The sequence below is a fragment of the Choloepus didactylus genome, chromosome 14 (genome assembly GCF_015220235.1).
Source record: "Choloepus didactylus isolate mChoDid1 chromosome 14, mChoDid1.pri, whole genome shotgun sequence".
Classification (NCBI taxonomy): domain Eukaryota; kingdom Metazoa; phylum Chordata; class Mammalia; order Pilosa; family Megalonychidae; genus Choloepus; species Choloepus didactylus.
This window is the reverse complement of record NC_051320.1, coordinates 46,099,994-46,122,485: the sequence shown is the minus strand read 5'-3', so window position 1 is coordinate 46,122,485 and position 22,492 is coordinate 46,099,994. Positions and strand designations below refer to the sequence as shown.

General features: G+C 41.5%; 1 protein-coding gene across 1 annotated transcript in view; it reads right to left on the bottom strand.

The window, feature by feature from the left end:
• Positions 1–10,455, bottom strand: part of NECAB1 (N-terminal EF-hand calcium binding protein 1) — a 204,119-nt gene extending 193,664 nt beyond the window's left edge. Inside the window, exons 1-2 of the mRNA XM_037802731.1 lie at positions 10,243–10,455; positions 3,445–3,469 (exon numbers count right to left, since the gene is read on the bottom strand). Of these exons, the coding sequence (XP_037658659.1) occupies positions 3,445–3,469; positions 10,243–10,341 (124 nt within the window). The 5' untranslated portion in view covers positions 10,342–10,455. The remainder of the gene's footprint in view (positions 1–3,444; positions 3,470–10,242) is intronic.
• Between the last annotated feature and the right edge of the window lie 12,037 nt (positions 10,456–22,492).

Sequence of the window (22,492 nt, the reverse complement as noted above, 5' to 3'; positions counted from 1 at the left end):
CCCATCTTTATGTCTAGAGTCCTAGCCTCTGATTTAAAAACAAAACAAACACCCTTGCCACCACCCCCCCCCAAAAAAAAACCTCTCCAAGGCACTGTTGTACAGCTAATACGTCATCATGCATTTTCTCCCCATTTCTCCAGCAGCTTCTCTTCCACGTCAAATCTGAACCCTGGCAAGATAACTATCATTCAGCTTACTGCCTCTCATTGCCTTCATTATTCCATCACCAATTATGCCTTCCACAAGGCTTTCTAGTATAGGAGGATCAGTTCGTTACCAAGAGATCAAGTGTACAGAAACAGCTCTTTATTTGCAAGTACAGAATATGAATACATGGTACAGAAAGATGGTTAATTTTTTATGCTAGTATCTTCTCATTTACATTAGATTATCAACTATCCTTTTTCCCTCTTTCAATTCTACATGTATGGCAACCAGCCTAATTTTTTTCCACTAAATTCCCCTGGGATAAAAATGACTGGACGGTCACCAAGTGTCTCAGCTAGCCAAGGAACCACAGCATAGAAAACAGCTCAAGCCTTCAGGAGCAAGTGATAATCATAATCATAATAGCAGCAGCAAAAAGGGCACATATTTAGTTCTTACTATTATGCCAGGTCACTGCACTGGGGACTTGACTTACTATATATTATTCATAATAACTCCATGACATAGACAGATGCCATTATCTCCATTATATAGATGAGAATGCTGAGGATGCAGAGTTTAAGCTACTTACCCAAAGCCACAAAGCTATTAGGTGGAATAGCTGTTATTTAAACCCAGACCTACCTAACTCTGACACCCCTGGAGTTGCTATGCAGTGCAGCATGAGAACACAGGTTCAGACACAACAGAGGCCCCCAGCAAATGACCCTCTTATTTCTTTCACAGCACAAAGGGTCCAAAAAGAGCAGGGAAAAAGATCCTACCTTGGTCAGTCCCTCTGGGAGGCCAACTGCTCAGCAGCTCCAAGCTCCATAAGTGTCCCTTGGTGTCAACGATGAGGGACACCTGTGCTGAGTGCGGAGCTTTATGTATTTTGGTTGGGGGGCAGGGCTTCTGACAATGAGCAACCTCTGCATCCTGACAAACAGCTGGAGCTGGTTAAGGTTTAAGGCCTCCTCCCGGGGCTGCCTGCAGTCTCTTGCTAAATAGAAACATACCAAATACCCGCATGCAAACAAGCAAGAGTGGAAACAACAAAAATGTGCATACAAGCAAGCAAGACGGGGAAAGGAGGTAGGTAGGTGAGGGCTGGGAGACAGTCCTTGAGTGTGTCCTTGACTTCCCCAGCATCCCCCCAGACACACACACACACTTTACACTGAGAACAAGGGTAAAGAGTAAAGAGGGACAAGAGGCGTGGGGAAGAGTGGATAGATAGAAGGGAGGTGAATACAGCAGAACATCCTCAATCATTATAAATTCATTAAATGAATGCCCCATTGAGCACTGAGTACTTGCCAGGCTCATGGTCTATTTATAATAAATATCCCTTTTACTAGAGAGGAGTATTTGGCTGAGAAGAGAATCTCCAACAAACAAGTGCAGCTCTCCATTCTAAGGGCTCCCCCATGAAAGCATAGGGCCAGCTGGGGAAAGCTTCCCGGGTAAAGTGCCTTTTGAGCAGGAATGAAAATAAAACAGGAGCATTCTCGAGCTATCTAAGGGTAGAAAGGCAGAGGTAAAACTGGGACAATGTCACTGAGGCCTGGAATATGGAGGGATGCTCAGGGAATCCCCAGCGCTTCAGTGGGCTGCAGAGGAGCACACATGGTGAAGACCATGGAGGATGAGCATGCAGGGGTAGGTAGCTTTGACAGCACACTATGATCGGGGTGTAAGAAAGGGAGAAAGGAGAGGAGCCAAATTACACGAGAAGTGGAGGCAGGTGAGGCAATATGGGACTGAACAGCATCACACTATATAGTATAACACATGAGGTTATCATTAGCCATCAAATCATCTGAATTTGTTTGTTGGGTGTTTTTAAATACATTAAGGATTATGATAATGGACCATCAAAGAGGTAAGTAAGTTTTGATGGAAAGACAGTGAAAGACACAAAGTTAATAGTGGCCTTGAAGGAGAACCTTGGGAGTCCAAGGAAATGAAAATATAGCCTGAGACAACTAGGGCCTTGTGTTGAGAGGGAGATAAGGCTTTTCTGAACTGGAGATGGCTGCTGAAACGAGAGGCAGGTGTCATGGAGACTGACGGGCTATTCAGTTGTGCATTAGATGTCCCTGGTGCTGGGTCAGATACAAGACAAAGGGTGAGGATGAGAAGACAGGATGATAGCATCATTGCCTCTAACTTCAAGTTTTTTTTTTAAAAAAGGGGGGGGAAAGTGCTTCAAGTGGGGAGAAAAGCCCCTTGAATTACTAATATATCAATAACCAGAGCATAAATTGAGAAAACATTTAGATGGACAGGCACAGTTAAATATTATCTGAACTTGGGCCACTGTTTTATCACTCCTCCAAGGAATATTTTTTCTGTTATGTGGAAATATGCATGGTATCAGTCAAGCCTTCTTGATCTGGCTGTTTAATAGCTAACTAGACTACAACATATGTCTTTAAACTGTCAAATCTGGACTTTGACTGTAATCTCTCCAGTAGCCAAGAAACGGGACTTCAAGACAGAAACACTTGTCAAGAATATACTTCTATTACAGCACTTATACGATAACAGCAGGATAAACTTTAGCTCTAATGTGGTATTCTATGGTACAAAATTTCTGGAAGAAGAAAGGAATCAAAAGATAGTGCTTGTAAAAGCATATAATCTAACTTTGTTGCAGGCATAACTTTAACAGGAATTCCTTTGACACAACAATTTTTTCCTTCCAGTCTGCCAGCTCCCACTTCTCTATCTTTACAGATTATCAATCCTGGTGCATATACTTTGAATGGGAGCTCTGGCCAAGAGCCATGGAGTAGAGATAAGAGATAAGTTCCTGGTAACCATCTTAGAGTGCAGTAGCAGCCCCAGGGCAACTATGAAGTACAGTGTGGACAGTCTAGGTTTTGGTGTCACACAGACCCAGATAGAAGTCCCAGCTCTGTATCTTACTCTAGGACAAAACGCATGCAAAACACTTGACCCAGTGCCTGGCACACAGTAGACACTTGACAAATAGAAGCCTATATTACTTTAAAATTAATTTAAAGCATAAAAGGAAAGAGCCACAGCTCAAGTATGACAGAGCTCTGCAGTTAAGGGCATGAATTCCATCTTCCAGTCAAATATAAATCCCTTTGCCAACTTCTCCTGACTATCTGGAGGCATAAACTTGCCTAAAGCTGTTATAGTAAAAGAAACTAACACTTGTTGCCAATTTCTTGGGCTTTTGCTCTCTGTATTATTCCTTATGAGGTGCTCTTAAAGGCAAAAGATTTTAAAAAAAAGAGAACTAAAAATTTTGGGTCTTACCATTTTTATCTGCTCTCCTCAGTATCTGAAAAAAAAAAGAAAAAATGTATTACTGTTTTTTGTAAGTATTGCAGTGAACATTATACTCACATGTAATTTAACTATCATTAAACAAAAAAATTCCAATTGTAACTGAAAGTTTATCAATTGAGGTATTGTAATAGCCAAAGACTTTTGAAAACAACTCAAATATCCATCAATAGGTGAATGGATAAACAAACTGTGGTCCAATGTGGTACAGTGGTACAGCAATAAAAAGAGATGAACTATTTATGCATGTAACAACTTGGATGGATCTCAGAATAATTTTGTTGAGTAAAAAACCTAGGCACAAAAGAGTAACTAGTGTATAATTCCATTTTTAAAATCCTGGAAAATGCAAACTAATGTACAGGAATAGAAAACAGATTAAGGGTTGCCTGGGAATGAGCAGAACAGAAAGGGGATGGTTTACAAAAGGGCAGGAGGAAATTTGGGAGGATAATAGATATATTTATTACCTTGATTTTAGTAATGATTTGTAGATGTGTATGTATGTCAAAACTCTTCAAATTTATAATTTAAACGTGCAGCTTTATGTAAGTCAATCATACCTCAATAAAGCTGGGGGGGGGTGAAGAAATTAAATGTGAATAAATAGGAACCTCAAATGGCTATACTATATCTTACTTTACTTCTATGCATTGATTATATTACTTGGACCTATCAGAATTATCTTTAGTGGATATGAACCATCTGGTCACCGGGTACCCATTATTCTTAGGTAACGACTTCCAATTTTCTTCTGGGAAACTAGTCTTTCCTCCCCTCTCCATCCATGTTTTCCATGGCTGGGCAGAGGACTCATGCCTAGCAAACAGGGTGTCACATCCCCCTGTCACAGTGACTGTTTGGGCACGAGCACACTGGGGTCAGTGAATGACAGGCCACGGCTTTGCTTGCGTTGTTAACAGAGAGACACACTTTCTTTTCTGTGGGCTTTAAACCCAGGAAGATATAGGCAAGGAGCTGCTGTCAGCCATTTTGTTATTCCATTTAAACTAGAAATAACCAGCTCTCAGGAAAGCAGAGACTGAAAGGGACTGGATCCTGACATCTCTCTCTGAGCCCCTGCTCTAGCCAACCCAACTAAATGATCTCCAGCTTTTCAGTACAGGAGCCAATAGAGGGATATTTCTTTACCCCTAAGACAATTAGGGTTATCTTTTTCTGCTACCTGCAATCAAATTAGCCCCAACTGATACTGTATCCTTAAAGAAAAAAAAATAATCTAGATTACATAAAGCATAGCTATGTTATATACAGTACCAAAAAACATGTTCCTCTACCATATTGCAAAGACAAATTTAACAACTTGAAAGGGGCACTTGAGAATCATTTTTATCTGAGCAACCTGAAGTTATGGTTAAATAACCAGAACTACTCTTATATTTAGTTTGCCCCTTCTTGGTGGCCCATTTAAAACACAAACAAGAGTTCTTATTTCCAAAGTTGTCTGTTCCTCTGCTTTCTACTCTAAGAAACATTATCCTTCTTGATTGCTGCTGACTTAATGGAGATGAAGTATAGATAAATCTAATTTTAACTACAATGTGCTTTAGTATAAAATATTGATATTATTCCTAATATAATCTCACTCATGGAACTTTTCCAGCAATAGATACGCATTGCCCACGTGTGTAATAAGTAAGAAGTTTGTCTCCTTTTTCCTCTAAATTTATTTAATTTTTGCGGGAAGACCACCTTCCATAATAGGAGATTCTATGGTTAGAACTAAATGAGATGAAAATTATTTTTACTCCACAGAGGCAACTTTTAATGGGGATTTGGGGGATCCCTCCCATCATCACAACCTGCTTCTTCCCCTCCTCTGGCACCACAGAGCCCCAGCTGAGATTCAGGGAGAAGTGAAATGCATCCTATTTCTTTCCTCTGATTTACTCTAAAAGTATATTTCAAGCTCTGTTGTAACCTCAAAAGTTTGAAGTTACTTGAATGGCTTCTGGAGAAGAATTACTACACACCCAAGATCTGGACCTAGGATTTCTGTCATTTTATTTCATAAAGAACAACCAAAGGCAGCATTTAGCCTCTTGGAGATGAAATTAAGATAGTAGCTTTTGCTATTAAGGAATTTGTAATTAAATACGAACAAAACTGTCTCCACTGCAAATTTTGCCTCTGAGGCTACAGGCTAATAAAAAATGTAATGTGGGTGAGAATTGAGTTTCTTACATTGTATTACCTCAGTAAGCTGGGTCAGCTAATCCTACTGATTGCTATCACTAGACGGATGGTAAGTAAATTTAAATACTATGGTCAGACCAAAGCTTAAATGCAAGTGGTACTATATTTTTGCTATAATTAAGGATTATCAAAACAGCTTTCTTTTCCCTAAAAGATATTGTTTGATGGCTTCACCTCAAATTCCTCATGCCTCACTTTAAGTTATTGAAAGCAGATGTTAAAATGCAAATGGTATCTTGGAGGCTTAACAAATGAACACAATAACCACCATTCACTGAATTAATACTTGCTAAGTGCCTCCTACCATGTACCAGGTTAAAATTAGATAATGAGATGAGCTGAGCAAGGTAGTTACTTAGTAGACTGCTGGGAATCTGGGTTATAGGGTAGGGAGTTGGGACCTGTGTAGAACACGGAGTACCATCCAAAAGAGAAGACCTAGTTGGTGAGTCATGGTGTCTGGGCCTTGGCATCCAGCAGATGGTTTTGCTACCAGGCCCCTTTCACCATGAGACAGGATGCAGGGAAGTGGTACTGAAAGATGCATGGAGAAAAGGTAATCTGTACATACATTTTCATCTTTTCAGTTTTGCTTAGGGTAGGTCTTGCATGTGAAAACAATTTATCACACATGATAAAAGTAAAACCCAGTTTTCCCTTTCTGCTGGTTCCTGAAATGAGTACATGGACATTTTCCTTGTAAACTAGGGTAGACAATGATGGGGTTAATTGCCATTTTCCCCATTGGACTAAACGCACTCAAATAATCAACTGCACATGTACTAGACGAGCTAGGAAGTGGGGGGCAGAATTCAGTCACAGAACCATTCACTGTACCTGCAAAGTTGTTTTTGTTTTGACCATCCTCTATCCATCTACTTCTCAGTACAGATAAGCATATACAGGGCTTTAGGCTTAAGTAACTTTGTGATGAGAAATATTACTCATTTTCACAAAGTCCCTGACTGACAAGCCACTGCGTTTTGTAGATGCACATGGCTCGTGGCGGGGAAGGAAGACAAGTAGTCAAGTCACCTCTCTCCTTCTCAATCTTCCATCCCTACTTCCTTCCACGGTACCAGTTAAAAAAAAAAAAAAAAAGGAATAAACAGTAAAAAGCAAAAACAAATCAATGGGGAGGAGGGGAGCATCAGATTGGTGGAGCTGCAGCTAATTACATTTGGGATTCATCTTGCTTTCGGAGAGGAGTTGAAGGTTTATTTTTCTCCCTTTGCATAGTAGCAGTGTTGATTAATGTAATGATTCAAAAGAGGATCCACAAGATTCACAGACTAGCATTCTAAATTAGAGTCCGTTCTGTTACTTGGAATAAAGCAACCTGGGAAAAGGTAGTACCCAGGTGTAAGAGGAAAACACTGCTCGTCTTCCTGCTCCTTACTAGGAGCTACATGTGGGACCCAGTCAGTGCCTTTTCCTTGGCTGGGACACGTCCTGGGGGGAGGGCTGTGTGTGCACGAATCTGCCTCAGTGCCCCAACACGCATCAGTACCAGCGCTGGATTTCCTAAGCTCCTGAAAGGTTAGTTCAAGGGTATTTATGATGAACTGACACAAAATTCTGTCATTTTTTTAAGAAAGGAAACAATATCAATTAGATTTTTAAAGAAACAAGTTTGTAGATTCAGCTATTGTTATTTATTCATTCAGTGTGGAATACTGATGTAAATAATACTTTAAATTTGTGTAGCACATCTTTCCCTTCAGTTTTCTATCCTATGAATACTCATTTCATACTCAAAACAACCTTGGGAAGTTAAGTATCCTATTCATTATTATTTCTGATTTGGAGGTAAGGAAAATGGAGCAAAACCACTACAGATGTGATAAATCTTTCTCTGATTTTCTTGTTAAACATCTATCTCTAGTTTCTAACCCGTTGGATGTATATAGTCATTTCATTACCAATATTCTCATAAGCAGTTAAAATCATTTCCTAGAGGACTGTTTATTCCAGTGGCACTGGAATGTAAACACTGACAATCAAAATTTTACTCAAATTTGGAAATTAGTCTGTGTGATGTAGAAGTCTCCAATGGATTTCATTTATGTTCCACTTTGAAATTGGTAAGGACTGTCATCTATTTATTACGAATTTAAAAAAGCATCCCCTCTTAACTGTGATAGCAGGATATATTAAAACTAATCAAATAAAATGATATACTTATATTTCACATTTTATTTTGTTAAAAGCAATATGATCCAGAAATGAATAATTCAAAAATCCCGAAATAGCAAATCCTTTTTCATGTCACATATTTCTCCAGAGTGCTAGATATTTCACAAAATGTCTGAGAAAAGTGTAAACAAAATCTTTTCTATCTGAGATAAAATCCAGTGGCAGTTTTTTTTCTTTTAAGACTCTAGCATTTTACTGGAAAACAAGCATGTCAACACCTTTCATGTGAAAACAGTTTTATATATATTTTTAAATGTCTAGGAGTAATAGATATAAGAGGGCAAGTGTGTCCTATTCATAGCCTATAAGTTCCTTCAGGGCAGGGACCAGATACTGTTTTTTGACTTGGGAACAGTGGTGCATATATACAAATAAATGGGCTTTTACTTTTTTTTTTTTTTTTTTAATTAAAGCAGCAGTTTGAACACAAACATGTTGGTGTGTGCGTCAGGGAGGATGACTTCAATCCTTTCATATCCATTCTATCAACACTATTTGTTATCTGGCTAAAAAAGTGACAGGGATGCACTCGACATCTTTGGGGGACAGAATTTAGACAGGTTAGAAAGAGGGGAGGCCCCTTTTGCCCTTTTTGAATCATCTTCACAGCTCAGCCCTCAGCCCTAGAACTTACATGATTTCAGGTGCCCTTTCTCCTGCCCCTGAGGATTTTCCTCCCAGGTGTGCTGAGGTGCCTCCCCTTTCTCCAGCTCAGTTCCTCCAGGACATTATGGCCCTGAATGGAATGGAAGACTGGCAGGAATAATAGCCTGTTCAACCATTAGCACTATAGCATCATCTTATTGACCCAAGCTAAGCAGAGCTGAGTGCTTATGGAGAATAAGCTACTGAAACAATCTGGTGTAATGACTTATGTTTTGGTGGGAAGAAGAAGGCTGGCTGAGAATGCCTGAATCCTTAATTGGAAAAGCATGGGGTAAGAGCGAAACGGCTGCCAGGACACAGATTTGAACCTTTTCTATATCACTTGCCTTAGACCAGTTTTAATGATTGATAGGAGTTTCATTCTCAATTTTAAAAAAAATCCAGCTAATTCATTTAAATAAACTGGCAAGAACACCTTGGCCTCCCTCATCTTCATTATCTTTGTCTCACCATTATGATACTCATAATTTGTTTTCCTCATATTTTCATCCCTCACAAGGGAAACAGTTTTGGTCTCTGGCTTACCTCGTCTTTGATAAGAAATATTAACTCAAAGAGTAGAGGAAAGAGCACGCAGCCCTCTGCTGCTCTTCACCCGTTTTCTATCATGCAAAAACAAGATGCGGCCAGAATCGTCCCCACTGAGCCAGAGACACCCGCGGGGATGGTGGGGGCGGGACGCAGAGTGTGAACACTGGGAACTGGAAGGGCCAGCCAGGAGCCTGGCAGGCAACTGAGGCCAGGACACCAGAAAGCCTCAAGGCAGAGGCAAGAGCTGGGCTACACGGTGAAAAATACAGAGAACAGAAACAGGAAGAAGGGAGAGAAAAGCAAAATTGAGAAATAGAAAGAAAACGAAAACGGCAATAAAGATAGAAATCACAGCATGACGGCAGAAAAACAGCCGGGAAAGGAAAAGAATGACCATCCAATCAATAATATGGAGGAAGGGAGTCAAATATCCCAACAGCAAGGGATAAGACCAAAGAAAAGGCAGTCAAAAGCTAGAACTCGTGAAGATAATAGTAACTACAACTTCCAGAGGATTAACAGGGAAGAAAAAAAAGGAGGAAAAATAGGAGGTGGCGTTGAAAAAAAGGATCACCATGAAAGAGATCTTGGCTATGACTGTAAAAAGAAAAACAAATGTGTTCATTTGTTTTCCAGTGGGCTGGGGGTGGATGGCTGGGCACCAATCTCCTCCGCTTCCCTTGGTGCCTTAGAGCGGCGGAGAGGTTGGCGGCCGCGGAAGAGCGCATTAGAGAAGAGTTGGGACAATGCGCCCACTCTCCTTTAGTCCGCGTTGAACCTCCTATTCAGCCAAATGGAGACTGTTGTATGTACGACCCAGTCCCCATCCAAGCCCAGACTGTTGGGAATTGTAACTTTTGGAATTTCGTTAAGTATTGCCAAATCGCAAGCTGGAGGTCTGGGACAAACCTTTTTACAAGTTGATTGACAGTCATTTCTCTGTCATTTTCCTGGGTGGGTGCCTTCGCGGGGGGGAGTGCAGTGTTGGAAGGTAGCTGTCGCCCACGCTCTGGGGGAAAACCCTGGCGGATCAGCACCTGAGCCGAATGAACACCTCCCACCCCCCAAACACACTCGCACACGCACACGCACCCCTCCTCCCCGGGAAAAGGGAAGATGCGGGGAACCAGCAACCTAATTCTTTCTATCACTACTTACGTCGAGGAAGATCGACATGCCCTTGGAGAGCTGCAGGGCAGAGCTGAGCTCTTCCGAGGAGTTGTTGGAGGACGGCGAAGTCTCCTGGGAATCCTCCATCCTCTGGAACCCCGCGGACCGGCGGCGGGAGCCGGGCAGGACGCACCCTCTCCGGCAAGGGCGCGGCCGCAGCTACCGCCTTCAGCGCCGAGCCGCCGTCGCCGCTGCCCAGGCTCGGAGCGGGAGTGGGTGTTCGCTCCCTCGCGCGCCTCCCTCCGCTCTCCGGCTCGCTCTCCCTCCCTCTCTCTGGCCTCCGCGCTCCCGCACGCTCTGACTCGCCTCCCCCTCCCCTTTGCTGACGGCGCCTGCATCCGTCTCATCCCTGCACTTAGCAACGCGCTGCTCCCCACGCGGGAGAGCGGGCTCTGCTCCCCCACACCGCAATTGGTCACGGGCGGAGATGACCTGGGGGCTCCTTCCCACCCCACGACAGAGAGGGTGGGCACAAGCGGAAGTGCATTTGTCCTGGGCAACCAAAGCACGAAGTAAAGATTCCCGCACTCACCCCATGGTGAAACCGTAATACTAATCGAGAGGGGTTTATAGGGGTTTTGTTTACTTTGTCTTTCACACAAGCCGGGGCCTTCCCCGAAAGCGGGTGGGTTCACGGATGGGGATGCTGCCAAGCAACCAGGAGGTAATTTAGTGACGGGATGAAGCCCTTTGGGGTTCGGGTGCTGCTTTATTACTTTGTTATCCTATGATCTAGCAAGTTACTGGATCTTTAAGACTCAGTTTTCCTCATCAGTAAAATGGTCATAATGATGATACTTACCACAAAGGGTTCCAAGACTTAAAAGTGATAATGGTACCTGCAAAGGGCTAGCACAGAGTAAGCCTCAAACGATGTTTTGCTAGGTTATGGGGAAAGGATTGTCATGTCATGGTCAAGCAGGGAGTTTCCCAAAGTTGAAGTCACAAAAAAGATGTGGTCCTTAACCATATGTAAGAATTTAAATACGGTGATTGCTCAATACTCCACGACTTCAGTGAGGGCTGTAAAAATGGTCACTTGGCCACATTTTATCAGGAGAGATATCCACTGTTTATTGGGCATCAACAATATGTAAGACACTTGCCAATTACTGTGTGAGTTATAACCTTGATTAGTCTGGGGCAGATGGTGTGGATCCAGCTGTCCATTGTGTGGCCTCCCAAGAAAACAGAACATGTTCTTTCTATTAGACCAGTTCTCAAACAACCATAATACAGGACAAACATGGGTGTCATGGCATCTAAAAAGTGCTATGGGTTTCTTCAGGGAGACAGTTTATAATCTGGGTGTAGGGACCCAGATGAAAGAGCTGGCATTTGAAATGGATCATAAAGATAGGTGGATATTCAATAGTTGATAGAAATAGAAGGAAAAGTCATTCTAGACAGTGGAAAACAGCATGAGAAAGGCATGGCATCAGGAAAGCACAGGGACTTGGTCAGTAGGCCTCTAGAAATCTTTGTAAACATACAGAATCCTGGTCCCTACCTCAGGCTTACTGACGTAGAATTTCAAAGTATGCAGCCCAAGAATCTCAGCTCCCCAGATGAAGTCATGAGTAGCTGCTCTGAGGCAGGGCCAGGACTAGGGTGAGGCAAGTGAGGCACTGGGAGCACAAAATATAGGGAGGCACTCACTCTCAGGGGCGACCCAGCACTTGCATGACCCTCACAATGAGTGCCTCCTTAAATTTTGCACACTAGTTGTCTGCTTGGCTCATTCAAGTTCCAATCCTTCTCTTTAGATTAGTTTTTAGGAGAAATGAATCCAGTTATTCTCAACCTTGGCTGTACATTGGAATCACCTGGTGACAATGTGGCCACAAATTCAATGACACTCTTCCTACAGAGAGATGGGTTACCTTCCCTTGAATCGACAGCCTTGTGATTCTTCAATCAATAAAATAGAGCAGCAGTGAGGCTATGTGCCTTTTCAGTGGAGCCCCGAGCCTCCATATTAGGAAGTCCGACTACCTTGAGTCACCAAGCTATATGGGGAGGCATGTAAGTTCCCTGGCTGACAATTCCAGCTGAGCTCAGCCTTTGTTCATCCCAGTCTCAGCAGCAAGCATATGACTAAAGATCCTCCAGATGATTCTATACCCCAGCCATTTGAGACAGCTCTAGCCATTTAAGTTGTCCCAGCTATGACCCCAGACATAGGACAGCAGAGACACCTATGCCCTGTGTGAATTCTTGACGTACAGAAAATGGGAGCATAATAAAATGATTTCTGCTTACTCACATAAGTCTTGAATTGGCTTGTTTTCCAGTCATAGATAGCCAAAATATTTATATTTTTCAAGTACAAAATAAAACCGATGCCTGTGCTTTACTCCCAGAGATTCATATTCAATTACCATGGGTGCAGGGCACCATGCTTGTTAAAAAACTTCCCAGGTGATTCTGATGTGCAGCCAGGATTGAGAATCCTGGTAATGGACAGTACTGTACATGCAAGGAAACACTGAAATAAAATATCAATTGCTAGGCAGGGGTCATAGGGTAAAGACCCTTGAATTTCAGAGGTAGAGTTCTGGACTTAATTAGGTAGAGACTTAAAGAGCCATTAGACTTAATCAGGGGAGCTATTGATTGGTGCTGGGCTTCAGAAAGATTAATCTGGCAGCTCTGTGCCCTTTTACCTTATTAACTGCAAATAATGTTGTCTAAACTGCAGGAATAGCCCCTTCTTTTTAACAATAATTCATCAGAAGAAAATACAAAATCATTAAAAACAAACTGGCCAACCCATCAACTGGATACGGACTACTCAAATCACTGAAGAAGAAAAACCACAAGGAGGAGGGGACAGAGGGCTAGTGACCATGCACATCAAAGCTATGAAGTTTACAAAAATAAAATATTATTTGTCCTGTCATTGGATGAAGGATTGCATAAGTTGTTCTGCAACAAGTGCAGTTTAAGTCTGGCCTCTCTAACCCAAGCTGTGTGGGTCCCTTAGTTCTTAAATTCAGTCCTTCAGGTAGCAATATTGTTATGCAATTGACAGCAGCAGAAGCTGGTAAGGAAGATTTTCACTGATTGTAAATGAAGAAGAGGAGAATAATCAGCAGTCCTCACTCAAAACCAGGGAGCTGCTTGTAACACTTCAGTAAAAACATTCCTTTTACCTTTTCAGACTACGAATGATACCTTCTATACATGCAGCTTTGCATATTCTCTCTATTGGTCTATCAAGAAGAAAAATAAATTATGAAACCACTGGTCATTTTTCTGTGACTTGTGTATGAAAACCATGATGCCATAGCTGACTTCTCCTTTTAATGGAAATGTAACTAACGTTCATGGAAAGCTCCAGCAGAAATAGATGGCAATTAGATTCCCATTCACAGCCAAACTCAATAGGCTCTACAAAGTGATAACCAAACATATTTTTAGTTTTCTTTTTATGTAGACAGCAAGGATTTTTGAAAACAGTTTTCACACATTATTTCCCTGAAACACAGATGCTGCACTGCTATACCTAGTTTCAGTCACAAACATGAGATAGCAGACTTGAGGGAAGTAATGCATCTTCTCACCAACTTCTTTGTTTAAAAAGCCTGAAAAAAAAAATTGAAGTGTAATTCTAGATTTCAGCTATCAGGCTTACTATGATAAGACTTTGACACAAAGCCATTTCTAGCATTTGGGGAGAAGACAGCACTGTGGAATATCTTATATTTCAATCCATCTCTGCCTCATTGTAGGAACTATTATCTAAACCATTCAGGCAGCCAAGAATCTATCTTATTTCTACTTTAAAAATTCTAGGAAAGGCTACTCTTTGAATCAGTGACTCAGAATTCTTTTACCCAGTGTAGTAGACTTTTTCATTGCTTTGGCTTCCCATGGTCCAGACTTTTCCTGACCTAGGGACGTGTCCCCAGGGTGTGCACCCTTACGGGGGCAGGACCCACCTCTCCTGAAGGAAGGGAAGATATAGACCTCTACCTGTTCCCTGGCAGCTACAGCATACTGTGATCTAGACTCAGCCAATGGGACTTTAAATCTGAATCAAGGAGCATAAAGGGAAGGGGACACAAAGTTTATTAATGACAATGCACAAAGGCAATTTTGTGTCCAGTGGCCACAATGTCAGCAGAGCCCCTGAAGGCAACTTAACCTGTCTGATAAATGGACTTTGTGATTTCTGCAGCCGCATCTTCCAAACTTGATCTTCCACCTTCCTACTGACTTCCTGAGCAACCCAACATCCTTCCAATATTTCTTTTCTGTTTTATATTAGTTTAAGTTGTTTTTGTTGTTTGAACCAAGAGGTATGACTGATAAATTCAACCAAAATTTCTTCTATTAAAGAGGGGCATTTAAGTCACTGGAAAAAGTTGTTGGTTAAAAAAATGAATTCTGTTCAAACACTTGAGTGCCTGCTTCATACTGGGCAACTTGAGGACATAGCTGGAGAAATGATGGAAAAGACTGGCCCTTGCCTTTGCAAGTTGCAAATTAAACTTAAGGAGGTATTGTTTTAATAGATAATCTTAATACAGTGAGACAAGAGCAACACCAGAGGTTTGAAGAGAGAGGTGGGAGAGGACAAAAGAAGGGACCTCCCCCCCATTCATGCCTGTCCTGCATGATCTTTCATGTAACTGCAGAGGGCAAAATTAGGAAGCTGGAATAGTACATGCCATGGGTCAAATTTATTAACTTTCCTATGAGCTAGCTATTTTACCCTGAGAGTAAAAGTAACTACTGTAAAATAAAACTGTCCTTTGGCATGGTTCAACTTAGAGCTCTTCCACCAGAAAAAGTAAGGAAACTCCATGCTCATCCTTCCTTCACCCTATGCTTTGCTAGAATTATTGTGCCCCATCTTCCTCTTCGTTATGGGCAAGCTTTCTCTTCTGTAAAAATAAGGAAATGGTATTTTATTAGTGTTTAGCAAGTGCTAGGCACAGAGAACACTCAACAAAGGTGAGTCAGTTTTACCCCCGCCTGCACCGCTGGCTTGCAGCCATGTTGTAAGGACCAGAGAGATGCCAAGCAAAGAGCAAAGCACAATGGCTGGACACAGGGGTCCAGTGAGCAGTGACGGCCACTGTTACTATAGGACTGCAGGAGAGCCCTGGATGCTACTTGTGTCAGTTTGAAACTGTTATGTACCCCAGGAAAGGCTATGTTCTTTTAATCCAGTCTAGTGGATGTGGACTTATTGTGGGTAAGACCTTTTGATTAGACCCCGTCCATTCAGAGTGGGTCTTAATTAGATCACTGGAGTTCTTAAGAGATCTGAGAGCCCACACAGACCCAGACACTTGGAAACACTTGGAGATGCAGACAGAAGGACATTTGGAGAAGCTAAGCTAAGAGATGAAACCCAGGGTTTGCCCTGGAGAAGCTAAGAGAGGACCTCCAGATGCTTAGAGAGAAATACCCCAGGAGAACAAGCATGGATGCACAGGAGATGAGAGAGAGAAGCAAAGAGAGACAGAAGCCCAGAGACATTTTGGAGAAAGCCATTTTGAAATCAGAAGCCAGGAGCAAAGGACCAGCAGATGCCAGCCACGTGCCTTCCCAGCTGACAGGTGTTCTAGACACTATCAGCCTTTCTTCAGTGAAGGTATTCTCTTGTTGATGCTTTAGTCTGGACACTTTTATGGCCTTAGAACTGTAAATGTGTAACCTAATAAATACCCTTTATAAAAGCCAATCCATTTCTGGTATTTTGCGTAATGGAAGCTTTAGCAAACTGGAAAACTACTGATGGCTTCCTTCATCTTGAAACTCATCCTGACTTTTAAGAAACCACAGTTTTGCTGGCATTCCTCTGCCTTTCCTCTGTCATCTTCATGTGATCTTCTTATTCTTCTAGCTTTTAAATGCTAATATTTTCTAAGTTGTGTCTCTGGCTTACCTTTCCCACTCTCTCTGTGTGCCTCTCTCACTCTTTCTCCATCCACACCCCATCTTTCTCTCACCCACATGCTGATATTATCCAATCTCATGGTTTCCACGGGCTATAGGTGATGGCTATATAACCAGCAGAGCTCTCCTCTCACCTGCAGCTTCACATTTCAACCTGGCTGGTGCACATCTCCTCAAGCATATTTCCTAGGCATTCCAAATTGAACATGTCTAAAAATGAATTCTTATTTTCTCCAAGTTATCCTATATTCCATATCTTGATGAATAATGTCACCATCTGTTGAGACATCTGAAACAGAAACCTGGGAATAATCTTAGACTCCCTTCACTGTACCCCTCATTCACCTCCATCCTACCCCTGCCCCCCATCACATTCAATCAGTTGCCAAGTGTGATCCTTAAAATCTGCCCCTCCTCTGTATCCCCACTGCCACCACATGAGGTCAGAACACTGCATCTCTCACCTGCTGCAGAGCCACAGTCTCCTGCCTAGTTTCCCTGCTTCCAGTCTGTCCTCCTTCTAATCCATGCTTTACACTTTGGCAGAATGAGCCTAACTAAAGTGCACATCTAAGTTCAGCTCATACCTGTTTAAAGTCCTTCAGAGATTCACTGGTAGCCTTTGAAATAAAATCACTTTTTTCTGAGCCATCTCTTGCCACTGTCCCCCAGTCTCCTCCCAGCTTCAACATTCCCACACTACATTCCAGCTATGCAGAATTACTGGAGTAGAATGAGGTGGTTAAGCATTCAGATTCTGATATTTAAAGACATGGGCTCACAACAGCCTAGCTTCTTCCTATCTGTGTGACTTTGGGCACGTTAATTAGCATTTATTTTTCTCAACTTTCAAATAGAAAGAATAATGCTACCTATTGCACAGGGTTTAAGTGAGAATTCAGTTAAATAATCCATGTAATTAGCATGGTACCTTGCACAAAAATAATAGTGTAAGAACGTGAACTATTTATAATTACTTGCAGATCCCTAGGTATGCATTGCTCCTGGGCTGTTGTCCTTGGCCTTCTCTGCCCAGAATACATGTTCTTCCTTATTCAGTCTGTCCACCACTTCCTTGGGTTTTAAGAAACAGCTAAGACGTCTTTTCCTCTGGGGAGAGCCTCCCTCCCACCCCAACCCATCTGCAGTGCCACCAGCATTCCCTTTTCATGTCCTTTATCACATTTATTAAATTTTTTTTTTTTTTTTTTTTTTTTTTAGTTTAATCTCTGCCTACCTGCCTGAACTCTGAGATGCAAAATAGGAACTGATTTTCCATCTGTTTTAGACATGGTAAATTGCTAGACACTTGATAGGCACTCAATAAATGTGGAAAGAATGAACAAATATTAAATTTTATACTGAATATAGGAATCAGAGTAAGATAATGAATTATGTTAACTGCTTCTTTGTCATAATATCCAATCACATGAATTGAATTGATGATACAGGGATACAGAGACAAAGTGAAGGAGACTGGAGTAAGTTTTGTAAGCGTAAACTGCTAGATACCAACAGAGCTAGGTGCTAGGTTACCAAACAACTGGCTAAGTCCGTGCTTGAGGAAACAGAGCAGGAGCAACCTCACACCCCAAAAGAGAAAAGTTAAACTTTTATGAACTTAACTACCTATATTTCAGAAAATATAGGAAATAGCTATTATAATTTCAACATGCATCTACAGTTTTTTAAAATCCAAGATTGCAGGGAAGTGGGGGATGGGAACTGGCAACAAAGTGTAGAATCCCCAAGAGTTTTAACCTAGCCCTAGAAATAGAGCACATTCCTTTCTGGCTTGGCCTCTTCCTAAGAACAGGAAATTTAGGGATCTCATGATATAAATTCCTGGGGATGTATCACTAAACGCTGGGCAGCCAATATGAGGGCATGGAGCAGGGGTGGGATTGGGGAGCTGAGCCCAGCTTTGCCACTTACCAGCCATGGAGTTGTAAGTCGCTTCATCTGTCTGAACCTCAATGTTCTCATCGCTAAAAGTGAGATAATAGAACCCACTTGGTAAAGTTTCTATGGGATTAATGAGAATGGATACAAATTGCCTATGAGCATAGTATGACCCTGTCTGCTTTATTCATTCCTGTGTCCCCAGCACTTAGTGCTGCTCTTGATGCAGAGTGAGTGCTCAATGGATACCGGTTGGATCAATCAGTAACCAGCACATAGTAGGGCCATTGTTATGTGTGCAACACTGAATTTTACTGACTTCAAAAAGGTGTAAGGAAAAGAGAAGCAGACACAAGATAATGTGAATGCCGGGGAGCTACCAACTCTTCTCTGGCCAGTACTATAATAGTAATGACTTTTTAAGTATACCTGCACTTACGCTGAGGACAAAAAGTGCCCAATTTCACACTGGTTAGCATTTTCTTCTCTTGATTGCTCTTTCATACATGCAAGGGGCTTCAATAATACATCTGACATTTCCTTTTAAAAGTGCAAATTAACCAAGTGATTCTTACACTAGAATTATTAATCTATATTTTAGTGCAGAAGAGTTGGAAACCATATTCTAATCACATGACTATTCTTCTAGCATATATTTAAAAACCCCTAATGTAAACCTCTTATAATATTTTTTATGAAGAAAACAAGTTCTTTTGAACCAGAGCACACCCTGGAGCTATGAAGATTCAATTCTATGTAAGTGCAATGTAAAATACATCATTTTATTTACAGCTTAGAGAAAGTTTTCAAAAGAGTCTAATTTACTAAATCAATTGACGGATGTAACAAATTAAACTTGGGAGGATTCTCAACACGATAACAACAGTAATGACTTCCTCCTTCCAATTTCCTTCCCAGCCTCAAATTTGTCTGTGAGAAAAAACTGGAAGGGGGAGGTTTTTGTTAAAAGGTATATTTCAAAAAGAAAAACAGGAAAACTGATAATGAAATAGTTGTCAAGTCTTGCCCCACTAGCTTTAATCAACACCTAACTCCTAAGAAGTGGTTTTGAAAAAAAAATCTTTTAAATAAACTGCCCTTCTTTCAATGGACAAAAATACTTTGGATTCAAAAATATTCCCTAACATCACTGGGTTTCTTTCATTTGTTCTAATAGAAGTCATCATAGTAGTATGAGATATTGAGAGAGACAGAGAGAGAGAGAGAAAGGAGAGACTGACCTTTTATTAGGGAAAGGGGATGAGAGTTCTAGAGTCAAACTACCTGGGTAATACATGGGCTCTCCCACTTCTGAACTGTGTGACCTGAAAATGGGAATAATAATAGAACTTACTTTATGGTGTGCTGTGAGGATTAAATAACTAAAGTATTCTATGCCTGGCTCAAAGTAATTGCTTTCAACAGGACATGCTTTGATGGAACATTTGAATCTTTTTTTAAGAAGAGTGGGGATTATCCCTGAATCTGCTCACCTCTCACAAATCCCATCATACACCAGGTCTCATTAATTCTAACACATAAATAGTTCTGGAAAACACAGTTATCCATTTGTTTTCATTCCTGCCCCATGTCACCCCTGGAACACTGCTAAAGCCTCTTTCTGGGACTCCCTACCTCTCATCTTTCCTTACTCTATTAGTGCTCCACCCCACAGGCAAACCATCATTCTGAAAACATAGACTGATCCATTTTGTCCTCTGCTTACAAATGTTCAGTGGCCCCCACAGGCCTTGGGATTTGGTTCAAATTCCCTTGGTCTTGCTTTCAATACCCTGCAAATTCCAGCTGCGTGTTTCCCCAAAACCCAAAATTCCAAACACATACACACATACATGCACGCACACACCTGCACACTTCCTTACATTCACAGGCATGCGCGCGCACACACACACACACACACACACAGTCACTTATGCAAATGCAACCACCCACAATTACTATAGATTTCAGACTCTCTAATCTACCTTCAGTTCCTCACCTCTATACTACTATACCCCCAACTCCTATTCATTCTTCAGGCCTCAGTTTGCAGCTCACTTCTGGGAAGACTTTGGCAACTCTTTGTCCATTAAAACACCCAAACTCTGCAGTAATTGCCTGCTGACATGTTTGTGGGTGTAAACTCTAAAAGGGCAGAGGTCAGACTACATTGCTTTCTCTCTTCTCTGTGCTAAGCACCTAACATAGCACCTAAAGATAGTATGGTTTAACAAACATTGTGAATAAAAATGTTGCACGATAAAGCCACATACTCATTCTGCTCCCTTGAAATTTAAAATTCAGCAAGTTGGTACCTCATATAAAAAAAGAATATTTAAATTAGATGAGTTACATATTAGTTTCTTTAATGGGAACTTTCATGAGGACAATCTTGTGAAAATAAAATGTTGCAGTGTATCATTAAACACTTTCCCCTAGGCTGAAATTTGGTGAGCTCCTGAACTTTTCTTTTCAGAAACAGTATGAGTTTAATGTTAATTTTAGCGAAAGACACAAAAGATTAAAGGTGATTAAGAACTATTCATTTTACAGCCCATCATTTTCTGCCTCAAAAGGAAATTAGCATTAGGTTGATGGAGGAGAAACTAACTCAACCTCTGTGAAAATTAGTGTGGCAACCTGTGTTAAAGTTAAAATGTTTATTCCCTTTCACTCAGTAGTTTTACTTCTACTTCTTTCTAGGGGGGACAAACAGACAACATCATGAAGATGATGTCTTAGCCCAGGTTCCCCAGAAAATAGAGCCTGAGGCAAAGTTTACATGGTGACAAAGCTGCACCCTGTAAAGGCAGTGCAATCCGAGGGCAGCTAAAGAAATGAAAAAGGGAAGCCAGGGAGGAAAGGAAGAGGACAAACAGAAATGTGATACTGATGTGGCCAGTTTCACAAGAAAACACAGTGGTTCACTACATCACGCCAGACAGTCTCTGATCAGGCTGAGTGGAACCACCTCTCCTGGGAACACTCCTGGATAGGGGAAGGAAGAGGGAAATTCACTTGTCATCTGCTTCCCTTGTCTGTCTTTCTCTGGTCAGTTTGCCCCACAGGCGTGTTAGCTGCTCCTACACTTCCAGTTGGTGTTACTTGGTGTGTCCAGGAGGCCTGGGGACGTGAGGTCCAGCGCTGCTTCCTCCTTCCCTCCGGTGCTCTGTGCCTTCTGAGTTGGGAAGGGTGGGAGAACTCAGGACTTTCAGGAGGCCCTTTCAGCCTGGCTTGGCCTCTGCAGCTGCCGAAGCTCCCCCAAATGACTCTCACCTTGGGGGAGCCTGAGACAGCCCCCAGGGCAAGGAGATGGGGTTGAGGGTGCTCCGCTGAGCAAGCACCAGAGGTCCTGGTAGGAAGCTGGGACCAGACAATCCAGGGAGAAATCTGAATTGGAACCCACGGAATTGGAGGCAGAGTGTATTCATGTAACATGGTTTATAGCCCCCAAATGTTTACACAAGCTAACTTTTCACAAAAAGAAGACTGGTTCAATAAAATTTTCTAAATTCAAAATTGCATCAAAATCAGTTTACAAACAGTATTTGAAGCATGACATAATATGTGCAATTATGTAAAGTGTGGGTACATCTGTGTGTGTGTGTGTGTGTGTGTGTGTGTGTGTGTGTGTGTAAGCCTTCAACGACATTGGAAAGAAAGGTTTCCAAAATATTTGTGGCTATTTTATCTGGATGGCAATATTTCAAGTGAGTTTTTCTTAATATTTTTTTTGTATTTTAAAAAATATGATTGTGTATTATTTTTATAATCTAAAATACTATAAAACTATTTATATTTTTAAACATTTTCCATTAAAAGATATTTAAATAATGATACCTTGGTACTATAAGTAAGAACAGAAGAATTTCCCTTCTAGGTCTACCAGGCTCTGATAGGTTCACTGTAACTTTCACCTCAAAAGGTTAGAGGTTTTGCTCTGTATATCCCAAAATATCACCTATGGTATTATTTTCATGCATGAATTTAATGAAAATTTAACTCTGAAGCAACAGGACTGGAGCATAGATACAATGAAAGTTCAGTGTTCAAGGACTGCTATAGATGTTCCCTCAGTACCTACCTTAGAGCCATTTAATTTTCCTTTGTTCCAGTCAGTTGACAGTTGGTATTCCTCACGCTAACCCTGCCCTTTCCCATTTCCACACTTCCACTGATGCCATCCCTTCTTCAGGACAGCCAAGTATCTGCTCTCTCCCACCCTGTTTCTCTACCTGGGGAACTTGAAGTCAGACCTCAAATACCATCTGATGTGTCACCTCTTTTGTAAAACCTCTCCAGATCAATGAACTCATTTTACAACTTACTGTGCTTTTTAAAATTCATATCCCTCTTCAACATCTTGGTAGTATTCAAAATATTAAATATTTTCAATGATCCCAAGGGGAAAAAATTATCTTGC